The following is a 21,904-nucleotide window of genomic DNA, read 5'->3' on the forward strand; positions in this document are numbered from 1 at the left end:
TTCTGTCTACAAACAGACCATTACCCACTACTGTCAATGTATTCCTGTTCTAAAACAGGAATACCAACACACACAGTGAATAGACTACAGTGATGGGGCTCTACATTATTGAATTATGATTACAGAATGAAATATTTACCATCAAAAAAATTAGGGCATGCAGATGGCTTGTCCAGACTGATACCAGAACACTGTGAGCCATTCAAAGATACAGTAATCAAAGCATTAAATAAAAAGAGAAATAAAAAATGTAATGTGGAATGTGGTACATGAATTACCAATGGCCCTAGAAGACTTAAAATGAAATGCGGAAAAGGACAAATTCATTACAGAAATGAAAAGAATATTGTGGACAAGAAAAGTAAATAGGAACAGGATTGGTGTGAAATGAAACCGAGAACCTATGCTCAATTTGTGATGGCGTACTGATGTAAGCACAGAGAGTAGTGATACCTGAAACATTGCAAAATAAAATGTTGAAGAAATTTCATATTGGATATCCTGGTAGTTCAAGGATGAAAGCTTTAATGCATAGCTACATGTACTGGCAAAAATGAACAGGCAGAGAAAGGCAGTAGAGGATGTGCTCTAGCAGCAAAATTACTGATGTTCCATGGTTGAGATTACACATTGATTTCACTGGTCCCTTAAATGGTTCATACTTAGTGGTAGTAGATAGATTCTCTAAATGGCCAGAAATTTGTAAGTGCAAAAAGCCAATCTCCTCAAATACGACAAACTTTCTACATGAGCTGTTTGTGAGATTTGGCATCCCAGATACAATAATGTCTGATAATGGAATACAATTAGTGTCTTTTGAGTTTAAAAAGTTTTGGAAAACATTTGCAGTATAACATGTAACTACTGCACCATACCAACCCAGATCTAATGGACAAGCAGAGACCCCCTAAAATAGTCAAATAAGGAAGTTACAGATAAGGTAGCTCTACAACAATTCCTAAGAGTTTACCAGGTGGCACCAAATCCAAATACATCAGCAGGTATGTCACCAGCTATGCTGATGTTTGCAAGGAAAATAAAATCTATCTTCAACAAATTACTACCTGGTAAGAAAAGAAAAATTGCAAGATATTTCAAAATTGGTGAAAATGTATTTGTTAGGACATAAGAATGGAAAACAGAATTGGGAAGATGGCATGATTACCAAAAGCAAAGGAAAAATGCTATACTTGGTAAAAGGAAGAAAAGGGGTATACAAGAGACACATGAATGAACTAAAAAAAAGATTCGTTGAGAGTAAACCCAAGAGAATGGAAGAACCAATGGAATGGTTACCAACACCACTACAAATAATTCAACACAAATGAAAGAAAAGATAATGTACGGAGTTCCTGGAAGTGGATGCCGAATGAAAAAATATTAAATTTGTAACTGTATGAAAAAAGAAACTCAAAAAAGGGAGGTGGGGTGATGTAAAAATTATTGCTAATAAAAAGAAATAAAATTACACTCCCTAAGAAAAAAACTTATGAGGGGAGATGCTATGGGGATAATAATGGAATACCCCTCTACACCAAGTGGTATGTGATACTCATTACAAATACTGTAATCTAGGAAATCAAACAGTTGAGAAGTTGGCTAAGTTGGTTATAGATAGTCGTGTCTTTATTTGTTTATCTAACTTTACTGTTATACTGGAGTGGATGTTACAACATTACCAGGTGGCACCAAATCCGACATTGGATTACAACACCAACAGTTGGAATTTAACTTGAGACGGGAACAATAGAATGATTGCATTACAAGATTAATTCTCATCCATCCTTTACCTCTGATCAAGCACTACCAGGGCATATAATCATTATAGACATATCATAGTCATGCTATTTAGCCCTCCACAGGAGCTAGGTTAAAAATCCACATGGAGTGCAGCTTTTAAGCTAATGGTCCATGAGTGCTGAGGACATGCATAGGCTTGAAAGAAACGAAGCTACTATGATCTGCTGGATATGTAATGTCAGTATGCATACATGACAGAGTGTAAAGGCCTTGGGGGAAAAGTTGGACATAAGAAGCATCAAATGCGGTGTGCAAGAGAGACGATTGCGCTGGTATGGTCATGTGTTATGTATGGATGAGGACAGCTATGTGAGAAAGTGCCACACCCTAACTGTAGAAGGAACCTGTGGAAGAGGTAGACCCAGGAAGACATGGGATGAGGTGGTGAAGCATGACCTTCAAACATTGGGCCTGACAGAGGCAATGACAGAAGACGAAGTCCTTTGGAGATATACTATGATTGAGAAGACTTGGCAACCAAAGTGAGATTGCAGCCATGGCCGATACCAGTGTTGCATGTCCAGCCTATTTAAGAGTACTCTTGATGCATCGGGCGATATGATATGTTTATTGAGTCAAGTAAAACCAAAATCGTAGTTGTAGCCAGTGCCACCTGACTAGCTCCCGTTCTGGTGGCATGTAAAATGCATCATCCAAATGTGGTCAATGCCATCGCCTTCAGACTGGCTCCGGTGCTGATGACATGTAAAAAGCACTATCTGAACGTGGTCGATGCCAGGTCTGCCTGACTGGCTTCTGTGCAAGTGGCACATAAAAAGCACCATCTGAGCATGACTGATGCCCGTACCCCCTGACTGGCTTCCATGCTGGTGGCACATAAAAAGCACTATCTGAGCGTGATCGATACCAGGTCCGTCTGACTGGCTCCTGTGCTGGTGGCATGTAAAAAGCATCCACTACTCTCTCAGAGTGGTTGGCGTTAGGAAGGGCATCCAGCTGTAGAAATATTGCCAAATCAGATGGGAACATGGTGCAGCTGCTGGCTCTCCAAACCTCAGTCAAACGGTCCAACCCATGCCAGCATGGAAAACAGATGTTAAACGATGATGATGATGATTTATATATATATCTGGTCATCCCATAAGTTCTGTCCGAATTTTGAATAAAGAAAACAAGCGATCAAATGTTATATTTAATTGAAATTTAATCCTCAATGTACTTTCCCTGATTATCTATGACTTCCTTCCATCTATTTACAAGCTTTTTAATCCCATCAACGTAAAACTCTTTTGGTTTCAAAGCGAAGAACTCTGAAATGTCAGTTTCGACCTCCTCCTGGCTTGCGAAAGTTATGTCCCCCAAATGATTCTGTAAACTACAAAACAAATGGTAGTCTGAAGGAGCAAGGTTGGCAGAATAAGGTGGATGAGGAATTTTTTCCCAACCAAGCCCTTCAATCTTCTGTGATGTGATCTTTGTAGTGTGGGTCGTGCATTGTCCTGATGAATCATCTCTCCTTTTCAATTCACTAAAGCAGGTCTTTTTTTCTTCAAATGCTTGCTTCAAACACTCTAATTGCTGACAATAGACTTGCACATTAATTGTTGCATTAGGTGCTAACAATTCAAAGTGAATTACTCCTTTACAATCCCACCAGATAGAGAGAAGAACCGTTTTTTCTGCGAAGTTCCCTTCTCGGTTGTGGTTGAGCTTTTTCCCTTTTACCAAGCCACTGTTTACGACGTTTAACATTTTGGTAGAAGACCAAATTTTCATCACCAGTTACATGTCTATCCAAAAAGGGTGAAATGAGTTCGCGAGAATGGAGAGAAGAGCAGATGTCAACTCAGGATTTGCGGTTGCTTTCGGACAATTCATGAGGCACCCACTTTCCAAGTTGCTGAAGATGACGATGAACAGTTGTATGGTTTGAACTAAGCTTTCTCGCCAGTTCTTCAACTGATAATGCAGGATTTTCTTCAAGTAATGCCTCAAAGAGCTTATCATCAAACTTAACTGGATGTCCTGTTCTATCTTTATCTTCTAGGCTAAAATCTCCACTTCTGAATTTTGCAAACCATCTTCTGCAAGTTCTTTCATTCAAGCATTCTTTCCTATAAACTGAGTCGTTTTGAGTTGCTTCGGCTGCAGAGTTTCCTTTTTTTGTACTCATAAAGCATTATGTGCCTCAAATGCTCTTTGGATACTTCCATGTTAGAAAGGGTTTTAGTCAAAGAAATTTTCATTCTATTATTCTGTAAAATAATATTTAATTAGTTAAAATGTACACAAATGCATAAAAAAAATTTTAATTCCATTAGACATTCTAAAATACTATTAAATTTCATTCAATTTTAAAAAAGGTAAAATCAGACAGAACTTATGGCATGACTTTATATATATATATTTGCAGCTAGGTCAACAGGGGTGCACACACACTACATAATATGTAGCCTTTAAATGGGATGTAGAAGCTTCTTTCTTTTGTATTATTCATTTTTCTTTATCTTTTTCTTTTTTAATTAGAGAATTAAATTCTGAAGATGTGACCCTGTGACTTACTGTAGGTTGAAATTATCTTAAATCCCTGAGAAAGTTTGATAGGAATAATCACTTCATTTATTATAGCTCAGTCTATTTCTTTCATATATGTGGGCTTACTTTTTAAAACACCTACAGGCCACTAAAGTTCTGGTTTTTCTCTTGTCAAACTTTTCTGAATAGTGGTCATGGTTTGGTTGTTATTAAAATTTTTGTTTCTTTTTTTAGCAGCTTTGATTCCTTTATTGCTGTTGTTATTTAAAGTAAGGGTTAGCCCCAACTAGGTAGATAAAGACATTCCAACTATGACAATGATATTCCTTTTTTCCTGATATACTATATATAAGACAATATCATCCATTGTATCCTTCCTTTTATAAAACTGTAAACTGTGATTTGAGAAAGATTTTCTGGGGGTTATTTTGGTATATTTAGTATATGATATTTAGTTTGTGCACATTTTATATGGAGTATTCCTGTCATTTTGTCTGCTAAAAAGGATCATATGATAAAAAATTATTCTAGTTGTGACTATCCTGTAGGATGTTATTTATGAGAGATTATTTTTTAACAGGTTGACTAACCACTCAGAAGGCACTGTGTTTGTATCTTTGGTGATATATTTTTTAGGTTCCTTTTACCAACTGTTTTGAGAGCCTGTGGTAATAATGGTGGTGGTGGTGGTGGTAATAATGGGTACAGAGATGGTCATAGCAGTAGTATTGGTAATGGTGGGAAATGATAATGGTGATAGGGATAGTAGTTGTGGTCGTGATTATGGCAGTGATCATAGTAGTGATATTGATGGCCCTATTGGAAGGAAGTAGTGGAGGTGGTATTGATGACAGTGACAGCAATGGTATGGTAGTGGTGGTGGGTGATTGTGGTGATGGTGCTATGATGGTGGGAGTGATGGTGATGGGGATGATAAAGTTTTTGCCTGTTATCTTGGTGTACGTGTTGCCATCATCTTTATACAAGATGTTGTCCTTCAGAAACACTTGCATATCTGCTGTTGAATCTGTGGATATATCTGTAATGTCAGTATCTAAACATATATGTGTTCATGTACACATATGTATACATTCAAACACACATGCATATACACACATGTATATGTATATATGTGTGTGTGTGCATATGTATAAATATATATACATATAAAGAGAGAGAGAGAGAGGGATGTTCACATCATCATCATCATCGTAACATTTGTTTGCCATACTACTATGAACTGGATTGTTTGACAGTATTCAGTGAGGTGAAGAACTGCATCAAACTCCAGTGTTTGTTTTGGCATCATTTCAATAACTGGATGTCTTTTCTAGTGTCAACTTTACAGGGGTGTACTGGATGCTTTTTTTCATGTCACTGGCACTTGTCAGGTTGCAAATTAATTTGCAAGACAAAGAAAAGAACCCTTGACTGAGAAGGATTACGTATATGCACATGCACGTGCATGAATGCATGCATTCACACATACATGCATGCACACACAAACACACACATTTATACATTTTATATATTTTTCATTCATTCATTTATTTTACTCCCATATTTTTCTATACCAGTATAGGTTGGACAGATACTTATTTGAGGTAGTATTTTTCTGCCAGATGCTCTTCCAATCACCAACCTTTACCTGTTTTTTAAAGAAGGGATGTATTTTTTTTCTTTTATTCTACAATACTTTGTAATTTCAGAACTACAGTATTTAATGTTGACTGAGAATATAAATATAACACTGTTTGTGGTCTTGTGTGTGTGTAAATGCATGTGTATGAGTGCATGTGTGTATGCATATGTGCATGTGTTTGTATATTTGTGAGTATAATTTATGAGGATCATACAAACAAGTACACCTGATTTTGAGATGGCAGGAAATATGGAAATTCATTTCATTAAAAATTATCTTTATAAAAAATGCTGAGTAAAATTTCAAAGATAAATAGAGTACTGTATAGAGACCTAAAAAAAATTTTATATTAGTTTTTAAAAAATTACATGGCCGATAAATTACTACTGTATTGAATGTGGGAGAAGAATAAGAAGTGAGAATTTGTAGTAATTGTACCGGGGATTTTCAACAAATGAGAAAAAAGAGAACTGCTTTAGTATCACCAAATGAAATATATAATAGGTGCAAACATGGCTGTGTGGTTAAGAAATTTGCATCTCAACTACATGGTTCCTGGTTCAGCCCTACTAGGTGGTACCTTGGGCAAATGTCTTCTGCAGTCCTGGGCTGACTGAATTCTTGTGAGTGGATTTGGTAGACAGAAGCTAAAAGAACCTTTATATATATTCTTCGATTTGTTTGTCATTTGACTGTGGCCATGCTGGAGCACTGCCTTGAAGGATTTTATTTGAACAAATTGACCCCAGGACTTATTTTTTAAGCCTAGTACTTATTCTATCAGTCTCTTTTGCCAAACCACTAGGTTACAAGGATGTAAGCATACTAATGCTGGTTGTCAAGTGGTGATGGGGGAGCAAATACAGACACACACACATAGATATCCATCCATACATACATACATATATATATATACAATGGGCTTCTTTCAGTTTTCGTCTACCAAATTCACTCACAAGGCTTTGGTCAGTCCAATGCTGAAGTAGAAAACACTTGCCCATGGTGCCACACAGTGGGGTTAAACCCAGAACTATGTGGTTGGCAAGCAAGCTTCTTACCACACAGCCATACCTGCACCCACACATATATATATGTACACACACACACACACACATAAAGTTCATGTTCAGTTAAATGAAGGAAAGAAAATGGAGAGTTAAGATAATAATAATTATTTGTTATTAAAAAATTGGTAATCTTTACTTCTTACAGCCATTTCCATTAGTGCTCAATAGGTAAATTACGAATTTATGATTTAAGTTTGCATTTATATGTTATGAGCATAATTTTATCACAGAAAAATATACATTTAGATATTACATGTGAACCCTTCCATTCATGCAAGCAGACTAAATAAGGAGTTATTATGTTTTCATTGCTATGTGTGGGTGAAGAGTTAATAGATCACTTAGAATATAATGAGTAATAAGGTAAAGTAAAGAATAAGATGGAATAAAATAAAAAGTAAATAAAAATGGAAATAAAATAAAATGAAAAAATAAAAATAAAAATAAATGTAAAGTAAGTAAATAAAAAGAAGTAAAATATCCAATTATGATATATATATATATATATATATATATATATATATATATATATATATATATATATATATATATATATATATATATATATATAATGTGTAAATACATATACATTCATAGTCATTTACATATATATATAAAAAAAAACATTCAGATCCAAAATCAATCAATCAATGTCCATTGGTTGAGGAAATTACATATCTCAAAATTACAAGGTATAAAGCCTGTATTTCCTTGGATGCAACTATCCCTTTATGAGGTTAACTTATTCTCTAAGCAACTTTAATATATATACAAATACAGTGGAACCTCAGATTACAACTAACTCTCATCAAATGAGTTTACAAAAAATTTTTCCAACATAAAACATCATGAGTGACAAACAGTGTCTCAAGCAACAAACCTGCAAGCCAACAATGATGGTTGGCAACAAGCTGGAAGTATCAGCAGAAAAGTGCTAGTTGCTGTCTAGCTTTCACTCAGTGTATATCTCTGCTCAAATTCATCATACCTTCTCTTGAATTTCCTATGGGAAAAATAATTTTGGTTTATGAACATTTCAGGTGACAAATGACCTTCAGGAATGAATTAAATTTATAAACCGAAGTTCCACTATGTATGTATGTCAGGTCACTTTTGAGTGCTACTGGTAACATGTAACCCAGTACAGCCTGTTGCATGGTCGGGCCGTCGGCGACTAAACCGGCAACCCCACCAAGCTTGCTTGGTGAGGAGGGTGTTTATTGGACACCCTGCGGGATGAAAAACAAAACCCGTCAAAGGGCGGAGGAACTCTTGAGAGTCAACGGCCATCCAATAAATGTCTTAAGGCTGTATCATGCATGGGGACATAGAAATAATCGGACTGAATACCCGATCGCGTGGTTAAACCATGGGAGTGAAGGACTCTTAGCCTTTGTTAGGGCATCCTTCTAGGATAACTGGGATAACTCCGACATAAAACCTGCGGCTCAGTGGTTATCAATGCTGTTGACTTGTTCTTCTTTTCGGATTATGGCTACTGTTGCTTAGTGAGTGGGATTGACTCAGTGCACAGCCTTTCCTCACTTAAAAAAAAATCTTCTTGCACAGGCATTGCACGATAACAACATTGATTAAGTTTTGTGCAATGGCCATACTCAATAACGAGGGGGCAGCCACCATGTATGTGTGTATGTATATATGTAGGTAGGTAGGTATGCAAGCATGTATGTATGTATGTGACAATTACAAAGAATACAGAGACTGGTACATCTTCATACAAGGGGGTTTGAAGAGTTCCTGGTTGGAGGCACAACCTTCTGAGTTCTTTATAGGGCTTATAAAAACTGAAGGACTGCTACAATAAGTGCCTGAAACTGAAAGGGGAATATATTAAATAAAATCGTAATTAACTGTTCTTCCCATATTTTCTTTTACCCAGGAACTTTTCACTACCCCCTCATATATATATATATATTGAAAGACAATGACAATATCCACCCTCTCTTATCGACGAGGGAATTAAACGTGCCAAAAACACTAAGAACAAAAAAAACATAACACCACCCCCTCAACTCAAAACATTACTATTTATATCAACACACAATCTCAGAAACAGGGAGGCATTCAACACTATTGTGCAAACTCTTCCTTTACTAACTAGAGATCCCAAAAATGAATGACATCCTGAAAACACACAATCTCATCAAATGCAAAAAACAAGATAAATCGCCAAAGAGACTACTAACAAATGCAAAGCTTTACAAAATAACCACGAAACCAACTGTTGAAAAATGTGGACGCCCAAACTGTGGAACCTGCCCCAACCTGCTTGAAGGCTCGGGTTTCCTTATCAAACAAGGACAGAGGTTCACAATTAAAACTAGTTTCACTTGTGCCTCTGAGAACCTAATTTATGTAATAACCTGCTCGGGTTGCGGACACCACTATAGTGGACAAACGAGTATGACCTTGAGAAAGAGAAGCACTCTACATAAAGAGCAAATCCGTTTCCCCGCAACACAAATTCCTCTCAGTGAACATATAGAAAAATGTGCAGGTAACATCAAACCAAATTTCACAGTCTTCCCTTTCTACCAGTGCAAAAACACAATCTCTCAACTAGAACGTTTAAATAAAGAAACTTTTTTCATTGAAAAATACAAAACCAACTTTTATCTTTTTACATATTTCAATTCACGATTACATCACTGTACATATATCCCCTACTAAACAAGGTTTTTGAAACTCGTCTCTGTCTGTACACATATATAATCCCCACCCATTACCGAAAGCTGAACAGTTATCTCCCCTACCCACAACAATAACAATAATAGTGACAACCAATTACCTCCCTTTATTTATCTACTTGTGAAGTCATTCGCTTGTGAATTTCATCACACACAACATGGACAAAATTTCTTCTTAAAGAAAAAATATATATTCAAATAAGGAAAACATAATATCATGAATAGCGATAGCGAAACTGGTCGATATATTAATAATTATATTAAAACTATGTAAGTGTGCATATTTTCCTTTTTTAATTTCTTATATACATTACTACTCACCACTTGGGGATTATCGAAATTCCTCTTTTCTGTTACTACTATATATATATATATATATCATCATCATCATCGTTTAACGTCCGTTCTCCATGCTAGCATGGGTTGGACGGTTCGACCGGGGATCTGGGAAGCCAGAAGGCTGCACCAGGCTCCAGTCTTATCTGGCAATGTTTCTACAGCTGGATGCCCTTCCTAACGCCAACCACTCCGTGAGTGTAGTGGGTGCTTTTTACGTGCCACCTGCACAGGTGCCAGGCGAGGCTGGCAACGGCCACGGTCGGATTGGTGTATTTTACGTGCCACCGGCACGGAAGCCAGTCGAGGCGGCGCTGGCATCGGCCACGAGTCGGATAGTGCTTTTTACGTACCACCAGACCAGGGATCCTGGCTGGTTCAATTCGATTTTGATTTCGCTTGCCCCAACATGTCTTCGCAAGCAAAGGGGGTTGGCATGGGTGCCTGTCGTCGGATGAGGTTCTATATCGACTTCGCTTGCCTCAACAGGTCTTTGTGTCCAAGGGAGGAAAGGCATTCATAAGTGGGCTGGGCTCACTTGTCCTGCCTGGTCTTCTCACGTACAGCATATTTCCAAAGGTCTCGGTCACTGGTCATTTCCTCAGTGAGGCCTAAAGTTCGAAGGTCGTGCTTCACCACCTCGTCCCAGGTTTTCCTGGGTCTACCTCTTCCACGGGTTCCCTCAACTGCTAGGGATTGGCACTTTCTCATACACCTATCTTCATCCATTCTTGCCACATGACCATACCAGCGCAATCGTCTCTCTAGCACACCACAACTGATGCTTAGGTACAACATTTCTCTCAAGGTACTAACGCTCTGTCGAGTATGTACACTGACATTACACATCCATCGGAGCATACTGGCTTCATTCCTCACGAGCTTACGCATGTCTTCAGCAGTCACGGCCCATGAGGACATATATATATATATATATATATAAATGTGTGTATGTAAGTATGTATATGTGACTTTAGGAAAGGGTGTGTGTGTGTGAGAGAGAGAGAGAGAGATGTGAAATTCTGCTGAGGTCAACTTTGCCTTTTAGCTTTTCGGGGTCAATAAATTAAGTACCAGTGAAACACTGGGGTCTATGTAACCAACTACTTACCTCCCACCAAATTTCAGGCCTTGTACCTTTAGTAGAAATGATTATTATAGTTATTATTATTATTATTATTTATATGAAAATTCAGCTTATTTTACTGGGTATGATGGAAAGTGTCAGCTGTCCACAGCCAGCAGACTAAAGTGACACTTGTTTACTGGTCATGCTTCAAGAACCCTGCAAAGAATTCTTGCTGTTCCAAGCAATGCTGATTTTTGTAGATGTTCTACTTTTGCATTATACCAATCTGTTGGTAGTAGAGTGCTGATACTTCCAAGTGCGCCAATTACTATTAGTACCACATCTACTCTACCCATTGACCACAACCTTCATATTTCTCACTTTAAATTGTCATTTTCTCTTCATTGTCTTCGATCTGGTCGTCACCAAAACATGCTATGTTCATTATCATGCATGTTCTTCCTTTTTTATTCACCACAATAATGTCCAGTTTCTGATAGCTGGTCAGGTATCTGCATTGATCACACTGAATCATTGCATCCCACAGGATTTTGCAATATTTCATTCTCCATGACTCCTTCTGGGGTTTGCACCTACCATGTTTTTGCTCTTTGTAGGCCATGATTTCCACAGAGCTCCCAATGGATCATTCTTGCCACATTGTCATGTTGTTTTTTGTATTCATGTTCTGCCAATTTCAGGCATTTGCTATTGATGTGCCATACTGTTTTACCCTCACACCACACATTCTGCATTTGTCACTGTCGGTAGTGTTGTCGATTCTGCACTTCACATTGTTAGTCCTTAATGCTTGTTCTTGAGCTGCACATATGAGTGCATCTGTCTCTATCTTCATGTCACTCCTCCATATCCATTGTCTTTTGTATCTGTCTTGGCATTTGTTTCTCTTGCAAACTGGATGTACATTGTTTTCCTTACATCCTGTTTCTTTTTTTTGTTCTTTTCCTCTTTAAATTTTTTTTTCACAATGGCAGTGCCCCACCATGGCCACAGCTCGTGAGATGAAACTAGATAAAAAAAAAGTTCTCAGTTTTAATGACTCCATCCTTCTTCTTTTTCAACAATATACCACTCTAAGATGTTTTCCTCCACTTCAATACAATCCTAGCAACTGATCAAACCTTTTCCACCTTTTCACCTGGACAAGTACAGTCTATCGGTGTCATTCTTAGGGTGGGAGGCTCCATGCACTGTCAACATTTTTCTTGTCTTTGGATCCATCTTCAGCAGTTCTTTCTTTTGCTATTTTATAATTCCAGTTCCATACCAAAGTGATGCTATCACCTATGTATTAACTGCTTGGATTTTTTCCATCCAGTCAATTTTGAGTATAACACCAACCTTAGTCTTCAGAAATATTCCATCCTCAGCTACTCTTTCATTTCCTTCTCCATTATCTCATTGAACTCTAGTATTGTAAGGTATTTGTAGACTTCCATTTCAATTTGTTTAATTAGTTCTCTATTTGGTAATTCTATCCCTGCTAGGGACTGTACCTTGCCTCTTTTTCGGTAGATTATTCCACACTTCTTGAGTCCAAATTCCATTCTAATGTTAGCACTAAAATAGAGGAGTGTGTTCACCAAGGAACTCACTTCTCACCCTTGCATTAGTTTCAGACCATCCATGAAGAGTGGGTGGTTGATTGTTAGAGAAATCCCTTTAGCTGATATCCTAGGTTCATTTTCCTAAGTACCAAGGTCAGAGGGATCATGCAGAGAACAAAAAGCAACAGAGATAAGCTATCACCCTGGAAAATCCCTCTTCTGATGCCCAGAAGCTTTTTCCATAGATGTCAGTTCAGTTTTCCACCCCACCATACTTCTCTTCAGGAAACACATTATATTCCTCACAATTCCAAAGAGATTTAAGCACTTGATGATCTACAAATGTAGAATCATACTATAAGCTTTGCGATAGTCAACCCAGGTCATTCCCAACTTCGTTCTCCTTTGTTTACAATCTTGCATTACCATTTTGTCTATCAATAATTAATCTTTGGTACCTCTGCATCTCCTTCAACAGCTTTTTTGTTCTATTGGTAATATATCATTCTCATCAAGAAATTTGTACAATTCTTCTGCAATTCCTCCTGACATAACTTCCATATTAATGGGAAGCAACAAATTGGCCTGTAATTGTCAACAGCATTTCCTTTTGATGCATCCTTCAGATACAACATTATTATTATTATTGTTGTTGTTGTTATTCTGAAAGACTCAGATAGTTCTTAATTACCAGTTATTCTTTACTTGAAAGCAGGCAATAACAAATCACCAAAGGTTTCAAGTAGTGCCTTCTCCAGTCACTCAAAGAGACAATACCATTGTTATTATCACCATATAAATGAGATTTCATGTTGGTGGATAATTGAAAATTTTGTAATATTTCTCCAAGGAAATGATGGCTTTAAGCCATCTTATCACACATCTCTTCAAATAACAAACAATGTTTTTCTGAACCAAAACCAGTTGTTTCACCCATTATCTTTTCTTCTAGAGATATCTTACAATTTCTTCCCCAAAAGTCTTAATGCTGCTTTGTAAGACATTGTACATTCCAAATAATTATTTTGCATTTTCCCAAACTTCTGCCATCAAAGTTTCTTATTAATATTGTATGTAGCATTTGCATTCATTGCTGAGTTGAAAGGGAGTATGAATGCGGTCTGGTCTGATTTGATTCCCAGCTGAAGAAGCCAGTGGTGGCAAAAACATCTACATGTCCCAGAAATGTTTACCATAGGGTAACTATACACATATTTTCTTTATTTAGGTATATTCATAGTCACTTTTTCCATATATGTATTTCAGAAAGACTTTAGCTCTGGCCCTAATTTCTAATTAGTTGTGGAATATGCAGTGAATAAATGTAATATGATGAATTAAAATGTACCTTGTGAGGTTCCAAAGTGTCTAGTTACTATACAAATAACTCCTTGTTATTTTAAGTTTTGTAACTTAATATCTTCTTTAGTGAAGTGCTCTGGAAATATTTTCATTATTTGGTTAAACAAGATTTTTTTTTGGTGGGGGAGAGTTGCATATAAATAAGCTCACTTCATTCTCCTGGTACATTCAGTCATCGTATAGTTAATCCCTTAAGGCTATCTGCTACTTATTGCAAAGCTTCACAGGAACCTACCTCCTTTAACACTGGTTGAAGAAATGAGTGACTTCTCCAAAAGTCGCTGAGCTACAAGCAGTGACATTGTTATCATTTCTCTCATCAAAAAAATCACCTGTGAGGTTTGTACTTTTGAGGACGTGTAGAATAATACTTTTCTTACATGAAAATAAACGAATAGTGATTGGAAAGGCAACCAGGTGTAAAACAACGAGTCGAAAATATATTTGTCTAACTCATGCTGTCACGGAAAACAGACGTAAAATGTGAGAATTGTTACTTCTGTATGGTTGATATATCATAGGTGTAATGATTTTATGATGTTAGTTGCATAACGCATTTGAAAGCTAACTGGACACCGTATGAATTGATGAAGTCTCGGTTACTATCCTTAACCCTCTCTACTTGGTAATTCCTATTATGTCTTATGTTTCTAAGACCATAGTACTTATTAACAGCTATTAAATTGTGGCTACTCCACTTTAATAAATTGGAAGCATTTCTTAACTTGACGCGAATCGTAAAAGTTCCTGTAATCAGGAACAACTCATTCTCAGTTCATCTCTAACTATATGCTATAACGAATTTTGTTTCGAAGCACATATCCCACGCCTAAGTGTTACTTTAATGACTTTTATCGGTTAAAACAAGAAAAAATTGAAACAGGTTCGAAGACACAATTTGTCATGAATCGAACTCACCACTACAACGGGAAATAAGCAATAGAATTGCACTGACAAGTAACAGTGCCATCTAGAGGAAAGAGTAACGAAACTGGAGCAACTAAGAGGAGGTAATTTTGGCAGTGGCTAACTTGGTTTATTAAGTTCCTCAAGCAGTCAGTGGACAGTCTTAATGGACTTGAGAGATAACGATGATACACTTAAACTGGATTGCTGCTATATAAGATTTCTACCTCACACAATTAATTATCCAGTGATATTTTAATTTTCTCTTATTTATAATTATTTCGACCATGTACACTATGATCTGTTAACATTCAGATCTGCATTAAGGATTTATAACTTTACCAACTATTTCTACATTGTCGAAAAACGGAATATCGTATTTACACTCTGATTCTTCTCCATTTATATTTTTAGTGTCGGTTTGCAAAATATATTTTTCTCTTTTTAAACTCTGCTTTTATTCTTCCTACAACAGTGTTTTCTTAAATGGAATATTTATGTAGAAGAAAATTGTGTTTTTAATGTTTTAATTAATAATTTACACGTTGAGTTGAGATTAAACATTTGGCAAGTGTTCATTTAACCGTGTCATTTAAGCATAGCATCATCTATGTTCGCTTCTACATCTTTCTCGATATTAGCAATAATTAGATGTAATACATATATAAACACACTCTCACATAATGCATTGTATGTATAATATTCTTTTGGCTAAAATATATATTTTTGATGAATGAGGCATTTTCTGTGAAACGTATGTTAAGATAAACATTCAGCAAGAGTGTTCGTTTATGTCTCATCTTCAATTAATATAAACCTACTGCTTTTTATTGATATATATATATATATATATATATATATATATATATGCATACACACACACATACATATATATATATATACATATCTAGCGTACACGCGTATACATACATACACAAACACACTCTTGGTGCCTAATGAATCGCTGTACGGAAGAAATATTTTACTAGAGTAAACAATTAACAAGTCATTGTTTAAGAGGACCATTTACACGCGCGCGCGCAAATACACTCTTGCACGCGGAACACATATACACACACACATATATATATACATACATATATATATATATCTAGTCGTACAATTTTGTCCCATTTGACCAAATGCTTCTTGAAGCCTGTTCGGTTGTTGTAGCATCAAGATGGCGGTTAAACTTTGTTTCAGTATAGTCCGACTGGCGTTTCTTTGCACCACATTATTTATATGTGCTTTAGCTAACAGATCGTCTTCGTCGAATGGCATTGATTTACTGAAAAAGAAAAAAGAGGACTTTTTACCAACTTCTTTGCCAAGTGAACCATCTTTAATTTCCAGTCCATCTCCCTTACTACGGCCATCATCATCATCACCTGGTTTACCAACGTCCCCGGTTGGTAATAGTGCTGATAACACGTTCCTTTCCCGGACGGGACCTTTATCAAAACCGATCACTTCAAAAAAGGAAACGTTCACTACTACGCACAGTGAGATCGATATTCCTAAAGATCCGAAGGACGGGAAGCACGAGGGGAATTCTCGGAAAGTTTCGGCCAACAAAGCGAAACATGGCAAATCGAGAATGAAATCGAGAATGAAGAGTAATGATGACCGTTTCTACCCGGACAATAGCCTTACCGTTCAAGAACCAATTAATCCTAAAGACTTTGGAGGAATTATTATAGAACACGAAGCTCAACGTTTGTCTGCACACTTAAGGAGGCTGACCAACGAAGAAATTGGAGTTACTACTATGCAGGTAAATACAACTTTGATGTTTAAATGCTCTCGGTTAAATTGTTGGGGAATCATCACTTCTATGTGGGTATGCGTATAATTCAACCTGTGACAATATATATTAATTAAATATCCTATCATTTGTGTATGACTTGAATTCTTATAGTTAATTGTTAGTTGAAGTTCTTTATGTATGCTGTTATGGGTTTATAAGAGGCTTTAAAAAGCAGCCACATGTCAAACGAAGACTATTTAAGGATTCCCTTGTTAAAATCTTCGCTGTTGTTTAGTCCCAAATCAACATTAATTGAATACGCCTATGATTAAAACATTTCAGTAATGACCGTCCCAATTTTCGAGTGATATCTGGAACTTTACTATCCTCTTATTTGAAGGGGTATTATTACTTCAAGCGTGTCGAGTGACGACCTAGAGGCTTTCCCGTTTACATGGTTTGCGGGTATTATCAGAAATAAAACTTGAATGTCTATATTTATATCTATGTTGCCGTTTCATTTGTGCATTCTTGTAATGGCTAGTCTATCACCTTGCAGTGTAAGTATCTCTCCAGCTATGTTCCTGACTTGCTCATAATCTATGTCTTTAATACGACAATCATCCTATATCTGTTTATCAAATAAATACGTCTGTATATTTTATAATCTTGGTATTTACTATTTATCTAGTATCATGTAAATGAATCTTTCTGTTTATCTGTCTGTCCATCCATTCACTTATCAAGCTATCTATCTTATATCCACGAATCAATCAATTTGTCTTCATGCCTGCCTACCTAATATATGTATAATGCCCATATAATGTATAAACCCTCATATATTGTGTTTGTTAATTACATAGAAAATTTTTATTGTAATGTGCGTGTGTGAATGGATGATTTATATGAATTCTGTATTGTCTTTTGCATATTACAATTTATGTAGATCTCCGTATTTTGTCCTCGTCGTCGTCTTAAATGTTTATTTATATTGCCTATCCCACTCCAAAAATTAAAAAATGCATATTATAAAGAAACAAATTATTGCCGAAATTGACTTAGTCTTTCAAATTTCCGATGCTTTATAAAAAATGCCAGTTATATGCTGGAGTCGATTAAATCGACTATGCTTTTCATCTAGAATGTGTAGCCTTATACCAATCACAACTTAATAAAATCTGTGCTAGCATGCCTGTATGTGTAAAATAGTTTTATTAGGTCAAAGACGACCCCTAAAGTAGGTTAATAGATTTGAGCTAACTTACAATAGGGGAAAAACGTTACTCGCTGCTGTTGCTACTACTACTACTACAGGTACTACAGCTATTGTTAATGTTGGTACTACTAGAAATAATATTGCAACTAGTCCCAACACTACTTACTGATATTTCTATTTACTGTAGCTGCGTCTACTACTGTTTTTACTATTGTACTACTACTTTTACTGTTTTTATTGTTACTATTATTACTACTCTTGATCTATTACAAAAACAAGAACCACTACTACTGTTACATGTATTTACAGCTACCATTACCATCACCAATACTACTACTTGTTAAGTTTCTATAATGCTATTGGGAAATGTTTGGCCATCATAACTTCCCCAGTGGTAAACATGCAGTGTTTCTGTGTAAAAAAGATTTATTTTAAACATTTAAATTCATATTTGTGTGAGTTGGTAAAAATTTACCAAATTTACTTGCTGATAAAAATCCTTGGGTTTGATCTCACCGATTGGCAGAACAATTGTCTCTTACCACAGCCTTGGCTTCATTGAAGCTGTGTGAGTGAAAATTATTGATGAAACTGCAAGGAAGCCTGTTGGATAGTGGTGTCCATAACTCACCTTGTCTCACACACTGCATGCTGATCCTACCATAAGAATTATATTAGGTTAACACGTGTCTTTGGAATACTCAGCCACAAATAATTCATTGAGTAACTAGTTCAGTTGAAACCAACAGAAGATCCATTTAGTTTTAAGCACATATATACACACATGTTATATATGTACATGCACACTGTGCATATTTATGAGTGCAAACACGTCCGTGTTTATAGGTATAGTAACACATCAAAAAGGACTGTGTTATTCTGCTGCTGACAATCTCTCTGGTACTAGTAGCAAGATAAAATATGTACAGTCTATGTTGTAAAGTGGCTGATGATATGGAGGGCATCCACCAGAATATGCCAAAATATAACCTACACCAACATAGAAATGGTTGAGTTTTCCTGTTGTTTGTGTCAAATGATAAAGGACTGAGTAGTATATCAGCATATAAAAAGGTCATAAAATGACTGATGTATTTTACAAAGAAATAAGGCATCCTTCATCTAATAAAAAAAAAAAGGGATGTGGTTGCTTAACCTGCTAGAAATAGCAACCAAATTATTCTGGCAGTTGAAAAATAGGACACATTAAATAATGCAGTATATACTTGTACACTATACTTGGGGGAAAAAAAAAAGGAAAAAGCTGGATGGTCATGGAATACAGTAGATCATAAGTTTGCTCAATCAGCCCAATCTAGGTATAAATGATAAATACTTCTTATATATATGATGGGTGGGTGTTGTAATGTATATATGCAAATATACAAGGAGTCAACCAAATTGCCATAGAGTATTTAGTAACCCTTTTGTTACCAACCTGGCTGAAACTGGCTTGTTTTCATAAGTTTTGAATTAAAATCCTCCACCAAACCTTAGTCACAATTTATGTTCCTAACACCAGCTGAATGATAACTAAGTTATTTTACTAAATTCTTTGTTATATTTAAAGTAATCGAAAGAAATACAGAGCATCTCAAAATAAATACAGTAACGAAAGGGTTTGTAAGAAACCAACTTGTAAATAGATTTCAGTTTCAACTGATAAATTAACTTGTCTTGATGTTTCATGGTTTAGTTTGTCAGAGAAGTGGTGGTTGTGGTGATCAGAGAATTGAAAGTTAAGCTGGTGTTGTTCACACTTCTATTATAGTTTTAACTTGTAAACTAAATAAACACTAATGGTTTTACAGTGGTGAACAACTTCACCTCTATTACCACAGTATCACTACAGCATGGCTTATAAATAAATATGCATACAAGGTGCCATGTAAAAAGCACCCATACTGTGTGCTATGTAGAAGCACCCAATACACTCCGTGTAGTGGTGTGTGTTAGGAAGGCCATCCAGCAGGCATGGAACTTGGGCAGCTCTTAAGCTGGCCAGCTCCTGTCAAACTGTCCAATGCATGTCAGCATGGAAAATCAACATTAATGATGATGATGATGATGATTTAATCTTGCAGGGAAATTAAACTCCACGGGTATACAATTGGACTTTTGGCAGTTTGGAATGATGGAACCTACTACTTTCGTCATGTTTATTATTCTATTCCATGGTGCTGGCACAGTTGATTTACTTAAGATTAACAATATTTATTACTAGGCTACCAACATAGGATAAGTTCAGAATAAGTTTGTGACCTTGAAGCATGGGTTAAGAATAACTGGGTATTCATAGTAGTATGTGTTATGAATATTATTAACTCTGTATTCTTAACTATGTGTTCAGAACTAGTATTAGCTTTATATTGAGGATAAAGTTATTCATAACTATAACGTTCTTCAAAAGATCTGGGGTAGAACTGCATAGAACATTCAACCTCATGAGCCACATTACAAAAATCTTATAAGTCCTTATATTCAGATCCAGAAACAGGTTTGTGCCTTAGGTACAATGTAGACTTGTTGGGTATATAAAGTCAAGGATTGGACAAAGCTACTTTTGATGAGGTTGCATGTATATTATCAAATAATTGGTTGTGACTTGTGACACCAACAAATAAATGCAAAAACTTATTAATGGTGCTGAGATATGGTTCCCTAAGTGAATACTGAATATATCCTACACAGCCAGATACATAGATCTTAAGATTTGCAGAAACCACGAGAAAACTTATTGACTCTTGACAACACCAAGTTCTTTGGGCATTGTAAAAAAGCTAGGGAAGACCGGGAGAGAAAAAATACTCACTGATTTTATTATCTGTTTATAGAAACTTGCTTATTTGTGTGGGAGGTGCCTTGTGAATGATTTGATAAATAGGAACTGAAAGAAACCCATTGTGTGGGTATGCCTTTGTGTTTGTCGCCCACCACCACTTAACAACTAGTGTTGATTTGTTTTTGTCCCCATAACTTAGCAAGTTGGCAAAAAGACCAATAAAATGAGTTCCAGGCTTAAAAAAAAGTGCTGGAGTTGATTTGTTTGACTAAACCCTTCAAAGCATGTCCTAACATGACCACAGTCCAATGACTGAAACAAGTAAAGGACAAAAGCTTTTATTTTTAACAAGCTATGTTTTGTTTTTTTTCTTGAAAAAAGCAAAGGAAATAAATAGGTTCATCAAAGAAAGAGAGGCAGTGCCCATGACCTTTGCTAGCCTTCAAAGCTAGTGATTTTGATGCTGCTAATGCCCAGCCTGAGTATTTACAGGGAGAAAACATGTGGGGAGGGAACTGAAATTCTTGTTCAAATACTTGCACAGGACATCATCATCATCTTTTAACGTCCGCTTCCCATGCAAGCATGGGCTGGACGTGTGACTGAGTGCTGGCGAACCAGATGGCTGCACCAGGCTTCAATCTTGATCTGGCAGAGTTTCTACAGCTGGATGCCCTTCCTAACGCCAACCACTCCGAGAGTGTAGTGGGTGCTTTTACGTGCCAGTCAGGTGGCACTGGCAATGACCTCGCTTGAATTTTTTACACATGCCACTGGCGCGGGTGCCAGTAAGGCGATGCTGGTAACGATCATGCTCGAATCGTGTTTTTTATGTGCCACTGGCACGGAGGCCAGATAGCCGCTCTGGCAACAATCACACTCGGATGGTGCACTTAATACTCTACTAGCATGGGGCTTGAGTGCCAGTAGTGTGATGCTGGTAATGATCACGCTCTGCATTTGGCAGTTTGGAATGATGGTAATTATTTAGCATAATTTAGCATAATTTCTCACGACATTATAATATGACTGTGCTATAGCATAAGACACATCAGCCTTCTCTTTTTTTCATGTATTTTGGGTGAAGAAGAAAGTGTTTTTATATTGCAATTGTTACAATAAATATCCTGATATATCAGATGCAGTGGATGAAAAAAACAAACATCTTAAATGATGGTAATTATTATATAAATGGTTGTTCATGT

General features: G+C 36.4%; 1 protein-coding gene and 1 long non-coding RNA gene across 4 annotated transcripts in view; one reads left to right on the plus strand and one right to left on the minus strand.

Moving 5' to 3' along the window:
* LOC118764791 overlaps nucleotides 1–14,430 on the minus strand; it is a 43,498-nt gene extending 29,068 nt beyond the window's left edge. The window contains exon 1 of the long non-coding RNA XR_005000596.1: nucleotides 14,284–14,430. This is a non-coding gene — a long non-coding RNA (uncharacterized LOC118764791). The remainder of the gene's footprint in view (nucleotides 1–14,283) is intronic.
* A 630-nt stretch (nucleotides 14,431–15,060) lies between these two features.
* Nucleotides 15,061–21,904, plus strand: part of LOC115215855 (VWFA and cache domain-containing protein 1-like) — a 92,152-nt gene continuing 85,308 nt past the window's right edge. For all 3 annotated transcript variants that reach the window (XM_029785193.2, XM_029785195.2, XM_029785196.2), the window contains exon 1: nucleotides 15,061–16,728. In XM_029785193.2, coding sequence (XP_029641053.1) covers nucleotides 16,135–16,728 — 594 coding nt within the window. In that variant the 5' untranslated portion in view covers nucleotides 15,061–16,134. The remainder of the gene's footprint in view (nucleotides 16,729–21,904) is intronic.

Source organism: Octopus sinensis, linkage group LG9 (assembly GCF_006345805.1).
Source record: "Octopus sinensis linkage group LG9, ASM634580v1, whole genome shotgun sequence".
Taxonomy (NCBI): Eukaryota; Metazoa; Mollusca; class Cephalopoda; order Octopoda; family Octopodidae; genus Octopus; species Octopus sinensis.